Source organism: Poecile atricapillus, chromosome W (assembly GCF_030490865.1).
Source record: "Poecile atricapillus isolate bPoeAtr1 chromosome W, bPoeAtr1.hap1, whole genome shotgun sequence".
In the NCBI taxonomy this organism is placed as follows: domain Eukaryota; kingdom Metazoa; phylum Chordata; class Aves; order Passeriformes; family Paridae; genus Poecile; species Poecile atricapillus.
This window is the reverse complement of record NC_081288.1, coordinates 1121640-1131582: the sequence shown is the minus strand read 5'-3', so window position 1 is coordinate 1131582 and position 9943 is coordinate 1121640. Positions and strand designations below refer to the sequence as shown.

At 67.6% G+C, this 9943-nt stretch overlaps 1 protein-coding gene across 1 annotated transcript; it reads left to right on the top strand.

Moving 5' to 3' along the window:
- Positions 1 to 3979: 3979 nt before the first annotated feature.
- On the top strand, positions 3980 to 9779 carry LOC131591552 (carnitine O-palmitoyltransferase 1, muscle isoform-like). The gene is made up of 5 exons (XM_058862362.1): positions 3980 to 4190; positions 6375 to 6537; positions 6621 to 6760; positions 9470 to 9529; positions 9650 to 9779. Exons 2-5 carry the CDS (start codon positions 6397 to 6399, stop codon positions 9777 to 9779), a joined length of 471 nt encoding a protein of 156 aa, XP_058718345.1. The 5' UTR covers positions 3980 to 4190; positions 6375 to 6396.
- Positions 9780 to 9943: the final 164 nt, after the last annotated feature.

Genomic DNA, 9943 nt, shown 5'->3' with positions numbered 1-9943 from the left:
TCCTGTCCCGAAATTCCCGTCCTAAAATTCCTGCCCAAAATTCTTCCCTAAATTCCCGTCCTAAAATTCCTGTCCTAAAATTCCTGCCCCAAAATTCCAGTCCTAAAATTCCTGTCCCAAAATTCCTGTCCTAAAATTCCTGTCCCAGAATTCCTGTCCTAAAATTCCTGTCCTAAAATTCCTGTCCCAAAATTCCTGTCCTAAAATTCCATCCTGAAATTCCTGTCCCAGAATTCCTGTCCTAAAATTCCTGTCCTAAAATTCCTGTCCTAAAATTCCTGTCCAAAATTCCTGTCCCAAATTCCTGCTCCTTCCCAAATTCCTGCTCCTTCCCAAATCGTGCCTCAAATCCCGCCCCAAAAGTCCCGTTCCCAAATCCAACCCCAAATTCCCTTTCCCAAATCCAACCCCAAATTCCCTTTCCCAAATCCCGCCCCAAATCCCACTCTTCAAATTTCCCCCTCCCCAAACCCCCCCAAAATCCCCCCACCCCAAATTCCACCCCAAATTCCCGCCTCTTCCTTGCCCCTCCCCAAATCCCCCTCCCCAAATCCCTCCCCAAATCCCTCCCCAAATCCCACCCCCCAAAATCCTCCCCGCCCCAAATCCCCCTCCCCAAATCCCTCCCCAAACCCCACCCCCCAAAATCCTCCCCAACCCCAAATCCCACCCCCAAATCCCACCCCAAATCTCCCCCTCCTCAAATCCCTCCCCAATTCCCACCTCAAATCCCACCCCCAAAATCCTCCCCTCCCCAAATCCCCCTCCCCAAATCCCACCCCCCAAAATCCTCTTCAAATCCCACCCCCCAAATCCCACCCCAAACCCCACCCCCAAAATCCTCCCCAACCCCAAATCCCACCCCCAAATCCCACCCCAAATCTCCCCCTCCTCAAATCCCACCCCTGAAATCCCACCCCAAATTCCCCCCTCCCCAAATCCCTCCTCAAATCCCACCCCAATTCCCACCTCAAATCCCACCCCCAAAATCCTCACCTCCCCAAATCCCCCTCCCCAAATCCCCCTCCCCAAATCCCCCTCCCCAAATCCCCCTCCCCAAATCCCACCCCTCAAATCCCGCCCCAGTTCCCATCTCCCAAATCCCACCCTAATTCCCACCCCTCAAATCCCACCCCAAATCTCCCCCTCCCCAAATCCCTCCCCAATTCCCACCCCCCAAAATCCTCCCACCCTCAAATCCCTCCCCAAATCTCCCCCACCCCAAATCCCACCCTCAAATCCCACCCCCAAATCCCTCCCCAAATCCCACCCCCAAAATCCTCCCCAACCCCAATTCCCACCCCCAAATCCCACCCCAAATCTCCCCCTCCTCAAATCCCACCCCAATTCCCACCTCAAATCCCACCCCCCAAAATCCTCCCCGCCCCAAATCCCCCTCCCCAAATCCCACCCCCAAATCCCACCCCAAATCTCCCCCTCCTCAAATCCCTCCCCAAATCCCACCCTCAAATCCTCCCCGCCCCAAATCCCACCCCTCAAATCCCGTCCCAGTTCCCATCTCCCAAATCCCACCCCAATTCCCACCCCTCAAATCCCACCCCTCAAATCCCACCCCAAATTCCCCCCTCCTCAAATCCCACCCCAAATTCCCCCCTCCCCAAATCCCACCCCAAATCCCTCCCCAAATCCCACCCCTCAAATTCTTAACTCCCCAAATCTCCCCCTCCCCAAACCCCACCCCCCAAATCTCCCCCTCCCCAATTCCCACCCCCCAAAATCCTCCCCTCCCCAAATCCCACCCCAATTCCCACCTCTCAAATCCCACCCCGAATCGCCCCTCCCCAAATCCCACCCTAAATCCCACCCCAAACCCCACCCCTCAAATCCCACCCCCAAAATCCTCCCCTCCCCAAATCCCACCCCAATTCCCACCCCAAACCCCATCCCAAATCACCCCCTCCCCAAATCCCACCCCAAATCCCACCCCCAAAATCGCCCCCTCCCCAAATCCCACCCCAATTCCCACCCTCAAATCCCACCCCCAAAATCCTCTTCAAATCCCACCCCCCAAATCCCTCCCCAAATCCCACCCCTCAAAATCCTCCCCAACCCCAAATCCCACCCCTCAAATCCCACCCCAAATCTCCCCCTCCCCAAATCCCACCCCTCAAATTCTGACCTCCCCAAATCCCACCCCTCAAATCCCACCCCAAATCGCCCCTCCCCAAATCCCACCCCCAATCTCCCCAAATCCCACACCCCAAAATCCTCCCCTCCCCAAATCTCTCGTCCTCAAATCCCACCCTCAAATTCTGACCTCCCCAAATCCAACCCCTCAAAATCCCCCCTCCTCAAATCCCACCCCTCAAATCCCACCCCTCAAATCCCACCCTCAAATCCTCCCTCCCCAATTCCCACCCCAAATCCCTCCCCAAATCTCCCCCTCCCCAAATTCCCGCCTCTTCTTGCCCCTCCCCAAATCCCCTCCCCAAAATTCCCCCTCCTCTTTCAGCTCCCCAAATCTCCCCCTCCCCAAATCCCACCCCCCAAATCCCACCCCCCAAATTCCCCCTCCCCAAATCCCACCCCTCAAATCCGGCCCCCCCCGGACCCCCAATCACCGTGGGGCGGAGCGAGGGGGGCTGGGGGTGACACGGGGGGTGACACGGGGGGTGACACTGGGGATGACACGGTGGGGTTACACGGGGGGTGACACGGGAGTGACACAAGGATGACACGGGGGGTGACACTGGGGGTGACACGGGGGTGACACTGGGGGTGACACTGGGGGGTGACACGGGGGGGTCCCGGCTGCTGGGGGACCCCTCCCCGTGTCCCTTCAGGGTGGGGACAGGGGACAAGGGGACAGCCGGGACAGGGGACAGGGGACAGTCAGGACACCGGGCAGGGGACAGGCAGGTGACACTCAAGGTGTCGGGCAGGTGACAACCAGGTGACAAGCAGGTGACAAGCAGGGGCCAGGCAGTGCCTGCAGCAGGGGACAGCGGGCACGGGGGAGGTGACGAGAGGGACACGGGGACAGCGGCCACTGCCCGGGGCACGGACACCCCGAACCCCCGGAGCCCGCGGCAGAGCCACCGTCCCTGTCCCATGTCCTGGGTCACTGTCACATGTCCCGGGTCACTGTCCCTGTCCCGTGTCCCTGTCCCGGGTCACTGTCCCTGTCCCGGGTCACTGTCACTGTCCCGTGTCCCTGTCCCCTGTCCCTGTCCCCTGTCCCTGTCCTGGGTCACTGTCACTGTCACCTCTCCCTGTCTCGTGTCCCTGTTCCGTGTCCCTGTCCCGGGTCCTTGTCCCTGTCCCGTGTCCCGTGTCCCTGTCCTGGGTCCCTGTCCCGTGTCCCTGTCCCTGTCCCGTGTCCCTGTCCCAGGTTCGTGTCCCGTGTCCCTGTCCCGGGATGTGGATCCCCCCGGGGCTGCCACAACCCTCGGGATGACGATGTCCCCTCTGTCCCCACTGTCCCCTCTTGTCCCCTCTGTCCCCACTGTCCCCACTGTCCCCACTCCCTCTGTCCCCTCTGTCCTCACTGTCCCCACTGTCCCCTCTTGTCCCCCTCTGTCCCCTTTCTCCCCACTGTCCCCCCGGGACCTCGTCCCACCCCGGTTCTGTCCCGGTTCTGTCCATCCCTGTCCCGTCACCCCGGGCGGGACACGGGACCCGCGGGGATGTCCCGGTCCCTGTCCCGAGATGTCACCGTCCCTCATCCCGGGATGTCCCTGTCCCTGTCCCGAGATGTCACCGTCCCTCATCCCGGGATGTCCCCGTCCCTGTCGCGACATGTCACCGTCCCTCATCCCGGGATGTCCCCGTCCCTGTCGCGACATGTCACCGTCCCTCATCCCGCGACACCGCTCCGCATCCCGGGATTCGCGTTCCGCCGCGGGATCGGGGTCCCCCCGGGGTCACCGCTGTGTCGGGGTCCCCCCCGGTGTCGCGGTCCCCACGCCGGGGTCCCCGCTGCCCGTCCCGGTGTGTCGCTGTCCCCCCCGGTGTCGCTGTCCCGCCCGGTGTCCCTGTCCCCAGCCCGGGGTTCCCCCCGGTGTGTCGCTGTCCCCCCCCGGTGTGTCGCTGTCCCCCCCGGTGTCGCGGTCCCCCCGGGGGGGCGGAGCGGCTCCGCAGCCGCTCGGGGCACGCCCGGTGCCGGTGTCCGGTGTCCGGTTACCGGCTGCCGCAGGAGCCGCCGTCCCCCGGAGCCGCCGCCCCCGCAGGTACCGGGCCCTGGGGAGGGGGCGCGCACCGGGCCCGGGGGGCTCGGGGACACCCCCGGTACCCCCCAAACCCCCTCCCCACCCACCCCGGGGCGGTGTCCGTGGGGAGAGACCCCCGCCCCCACCGCCCCGCCCGGCCCGGGGGTCCCTCCCTGGATCCCCCCCCAAATCCGGGGGTCCCGGCCCCGCCGCCCCCCCGAGACCCCCGGGACGGGGCCCGGCCCCGCTCGGGGGCTCCGTGGGGCGGGCGGGGCCCGGAGCCGCCGTGACCTTGGGCGGGGACAGCGGGGGACAGGGCCACCCGCCACGGGGGGACACGAGGGGACAGGGCCACCCGCCAACCAGGTGCGGGAGGGACAGCGGGGGGCAGGGCCACCCGCCACGGGGGACAGCGAGGGACAGGGCCACCCGCCACAGGGGACAGCGGGGGACAGGGCCACCCGCCACAGGGGACAGCGGGGGACAGGGCCACCCGCCACGGGGGACAGCGGGGGACGGGCCAGGGCCACCCGCCACGGGGGGACACGGGGGACAGCGAGACACGGGTGCCACCCCGCCCGAGGGACACGGGGGACACCGGGGGACACAGGGGACGGGTGTCACCCGCCGGGGGGACACGGGGGGACAGGGTCACCCGCCCGAGGGGCACGGGGGACAGCGGGGGACACGGGGGACAGTGGGGGGACACGGGGGGACAGCGGGGGACAGGGCCACCCGCCGGAGGGGGACACGGGGGTCGCACCCCCCACTGGCTGTGCCCACCCCGGGGGTCCCAGAGCTGGGGGGGGCTTTGTGACACCCCCGGAGCGGGGAGGGGACCCCCCGGGTGACAGTGACAGTGCCAGCCCCGTGGTGACAGTGACAGTGACAGTGTGGGACATCCCTGGTGACAGTGACAGTGACAGTGTGGGAGCCCCGGGACCCTCGTGGTGGCAATGCCAGCCCTGGTGGTGACAGTGGCAGTGTGACACCCCCGGGACCCCCGTGGTGACAGTGACAGTGTGGGACCCCCCTAGTGACAGTGTGACACCCCCGGGACCCCCGCGGTGACAGTGACACTGTGACACCCCCAGAGACCCCCGGTGGTGACAGTGACAGTGCCAGCCCCGTGGTGACAGTGACAGTGTGGGACCCCCCTGGTGACAGTGCCGGTGACACCCCCGGGACCCCGGTGGTGACAGTGACAGTGCCACCCCCGGTGGTGACAGTGACAGTGCCACCCCCGGCTGTGTCCGTGCCGCCTGTCCCTCACTCCCGCAGGGGACACGGCGACACGGGGCAGGGGACAGGTGCCACCTGCGGGGTCCGGCAGGGGACAGGGACCGGGGACAGGGACCGGGGACAGGGACAGGGACCGGGACAGGGACCGGGGACAGGGACAGGGGACAGGGACAGGGACCGGGACAGGGACCGGGGACAGGGACAGGGGACAGGGGACAGGGACAGGGGACAGGGACGGGGACAGGGGACAGGGACAGGGACAGGGGACAGGGACAGGGGACAGGGACAGGGACAGGGACAGAGACCGGGGTGTCCTCCCCGTTGTCCCCTCCGGGGCCGGTGGTGGCCGCGGTGACAGCGCTGACCCTTCCCTCAGTGGGGACAGGGCCAGCGCCACGTGACGGGGCTGCGACACCGCGGTGACACCGCTGTGGTGGCACCGCTGTGGTGGCACCGACCCCGGGATGTCACCCACTGTCCCCGGGATGTCACCCACTGTCCCCGGGGTGTCACCTAACGCCCCCAGGATGTCACCCACTGACCCCGGGATGTCACCCACTGACCCACGATGTCATCCACCACCCCAGGATGTCACCAACCCTCGGTTGTGCCCGTCCCCGGGGTGTCACCCACCGCTCCCAGGGTGTCACTCACCACTCCCGGGATGTCACTTATCCCCCCCAGGATGTCACCCACCCCCCTAGGGTGTCACCCACTGACCCACGATGTCACTCACCGCCCCAGGATGTCACCCACCCCCTGGGGATGTCACCCACCACCCCCGGGATGTCACCCACCATCCCCGGGATGTCACCCACCCCCGGGGATGTCACCCACCCTCGTGGTGTGCCCGTCCCCAGATGTCACCCACCGCCCCCGGGGTGTCACCCACCGCTCCCATGATGTCACCCACCCTCGTGGCGTGCCCGTCCCCTCTCTGACGTCCCCTCTGTCCCCCCGCAGGTGCCACCAGCGTGTCCCCAGCATGGCGGAGGCTCACCAGGCCGTGGCTTTCCAGTTCACCGTCACCCCCGAGGGCTTGGACTTCCAGCTGAGCCGCGAGGCCGTGCGCCAGCTCTACCTGGCCGCCGTCCACTCGTGGAAAAAACGCTTGGTCCGCGCCAAGGTGAGCTCGGAGACCCTCGTGTCCCCCTCCCCGAGAGCCCCGGCGCGACCCCCGGCGTTGGGGTGACACCGCTGTCCCCACAGAACAGTTTCCTGAGTGGGGTGTACCCCGCGTCACCCTCCAGCTGGATGGTGGTGGTGGTGGCCACCGCCGGCTCCTGCTATTGCCACGTGGATCCGTCCCTGGGGCTGATCGGGCGCATCCAGAGCTGGCTGCCCCACGGGTGAGCGTGGGGATGGGGATGGGGTCACTGCAGGGGGGGGGGGACAGGGCTGGGGTGTCACCTCCCGGGGGGGGGACAGGGCTGGGGTGTCACCCCCTGGACCCGGGACAGCCCCACGGTGTCACTGCCGGGGGGGGACAGAGCTGGCTGCCCCACGGGTGAGCGTGGGGATGGGGATGGGGATGGGGTGTCACCTCCCGGGGGGGGGACAGGGCTGGGGTGTCACCGTCCTGAGTGGGGACAGGGCTGGGGTGTCACCTCCCGGGGGGGGACAGAGCTGTGGTGTCACCTGCTGGGGGGGGACAGGGCTGGGGTGTCACCTCCCGGGGGGGGACAGGGCTGTGGTGTCACCCCCTGGACCCGGGACAGCCCCACGGTGTCACCTTCCGGGGGGGGACAGAGCTGAGGTGTCACCGTCCTGAGTGGGGACAGCCCCACGTTGTCACCTTCCGGGCACATCCAGAGCTGGCTGCCCCACGGGTGAGCGTGGGGATGGGGATGGGGTGACACCTCCCGGGGGGGGGGACAGGGCTAGGGTGTCACCGTCCTGAGTGGGGACAGGGCTGTGGTGTCACCCCCTGGACCCGGGACAGCCCCACGGTGTCACCTTCCGGGGGGGGACAGAGCTGTGGTGTCACCTGCTGGGGGGGGACAGGGCTGAGGTGTCACCGTCCTGAGTGGGGACAGAGCTGAGATGTCACTTCGGGGAGGGGGGACAGAGCTGAGGTGTCACCTCCCGGAGAGGGACAGTCCCGCGGTGTCACCGCCCGGGACAGCCCCAGGGTGTCCCCACGGTGTCCCCACCCGGAGCCGGGACATCCCCAGGGTGTCCCCACGGTGTCCCCACGGTGTCCCCTCCCACCCCACGGGCACAGCCTTGTCCCACAGAGGGACCCCCAGAAGGGACAGGGGGGATGTGACAATTCCCTTTGGGGTGGCCCCAGGGGGACCCCGCTTGGGGACATCCCCGGGGGGCTCCAAGCGGGGACATTCCCTGGGAGTTTCACCCTGGGGACAGCTTGGGGACATTCCCTGGGAATTTCACCCTGGGGACAGCTTGGGGACATTCCCTGGGAATTCCAGCATGGGGACATTCCTTGGAATCCCAGGTCGGGGACATTCCCTAGGAATCCGACCCTGGGGACATTCCCTGGGAATTCCAGCTCGGGGACAGCTTGGGGACATTCCCTGGGAATGGCAGCACGAGGACACCCTGGGGACATTCCCTGGGAATTCCAGCTCGGGCACAGCCCTGTTTGGGGACATTCCCTGGGAATCCCACCCTGGGGACATTCCCTGGGAATCCCATCTTGGGGACATTTTGGGGACATTCCCTGGGAATCCCATCTTGGGGACATTTTGGGGACATTCCCTGGGAATCCCATCTTGGGGACATTTTGGGGACATTCCTTGGGAATCCCACCCGGGTCCATCTCCAGCGATCACCCCCTCGCTGTCCCCACCGCTCACCGCGTGTCCCCCCTCGTGTTCCCACGTGTCCCCGCGTGTCCCCACTTCTCAATCCGTGTTCCCCCGTGTCCCCCCTCGTGTCCCCGCGTGTCCCCGCGTGTCCCCACTTCTCAATCCGTGTTCCCCCCTGTCCCCGCGTGTCCCCGCCTCTCACTCCGTGTCCCCCGGGTGTCCCCCGCGTGTCCCCGCCGCTCACTCCATGTCCCCCCCGTGTCCCCGCGTGTCCCCGCCGCTCACTCCATGTCCCCCGGGTGTCCCCCTCTGTCCCTGCTGCTCACCCTGTGTCCCCCCGCGTGTCCCCGCCGCTCACCCCATGTCCCCCTCCGTGTCCCCCCCGTGTCCCCCCCGCGTGTCCCCGCCGCTCATTCCGTGTCCCCGCGTGTCCCCACCGCTCACTCCGTGTCCCCCCCGCGTGTCCCCGCCGCTCACTTCCCTGTGTCCCCTGTGTCCCCGCTGTCCCCCTCTGTCCCCGCCGCTCACTCCATGTCCTCCGCCCGTGTCCCCGGGTGTCCCCGCGTGTCCCCCCGCGTGTCCCCGCCGCTCACCCCGTGTGTCCCCGCGTGTCTCTGCCGCTCACTCCGTGTCCCCGCTGTCCCCGCGTGTCCCCCCGTGTCCCCCGTGTGTCCCCGCGTGTGTCCCCCCGTGTCCCCCGTGTGTCCCCACGTGTCCCCTCGTGTCCCCACGCTGTCCCCGCCGCTCACTCCGTGTCCCCGGGTGTCCCCACCACTCACCCCGTGTCCCCCCCGCGTGTCCCCGCCTCTCACTCCATGTCCCCCCCGTGTCCCTGTCTCTCACCCCGTGTCCCCGCGTGTCCCCCGCTGTCCCCCGCTGTCCCCCTCTATCCCCGCCGCTCACTCCGTGTCCCCCCGCGTGTCCCCGCCTCTCACCCCATGTCCTCGGGTGTCCCCCGTGTGTCCCCGCGTGTCCCCCTCTGTCCCCGCCGCTCACTCCGTGTCCCACCGCGTGTCCCCGCGTGTCCCCGCCGCTCACTCCGCATCCCCCTGGCGTGTCCCTTGCTGTCCCCGCCACTCACCCCGTGTGTCCCCCGCGTGTCCCCGCCTCTCACCCCGTGTCCCCTCGTGTCCCCGCGTGTCCCCACCGCTCACTCCATGTCCCCCGCGTGTCCCCAGCGAGTCTCTGAGCCCCGAGGCTCGCACTGCGGTCAGCACCGTGTCCCCGGGTGTCCCCTCGTGTCCCCGGGTGTCCCCACCGCTCACTCCGTGTCCCCCGTGTCCCCAGCGAGTCTCTGAGCCCCGAGGCTCGCACCGCGGTCAGCACCGTGTCCCCGGGTGTCCCCGCGTGTCCCCACCGCTCACCCCGTGTCCCCGCGTGTCCCCGCCTCTCACCCCGTGTCCCCGGGTGTCCCCGCGTGTCCCCACCGCTCACCCCGTGTCCCCCCGTGTTCCCGCGTGTCCCCAGCGAGTCTCTGAGCCCCGAGGCTCGCACCGCGGTCAGCACCGTGTCCCCGGGTGTCCCCGAGTGTCCCCGGGTGTCCCTGCGTGTCCCCACCGCTCACTCCGTGTCCCCCGTGTCCCCAGCGAGTCTCTGAGCCCCCGAGGCTCGCACCGCGGTCAGCACCGTGTCCCCTCGTGTCCCTGCGTGTCCCCACCACTCACTCCGTGTCCCCGGGTGTCCCCGCGTGTCCCCACCGCTCACTCCGTGTCCCCGCGTGTCCCCAGGGAGTCTCTGAGCCCCGAGGCTCGCACCGCGGTA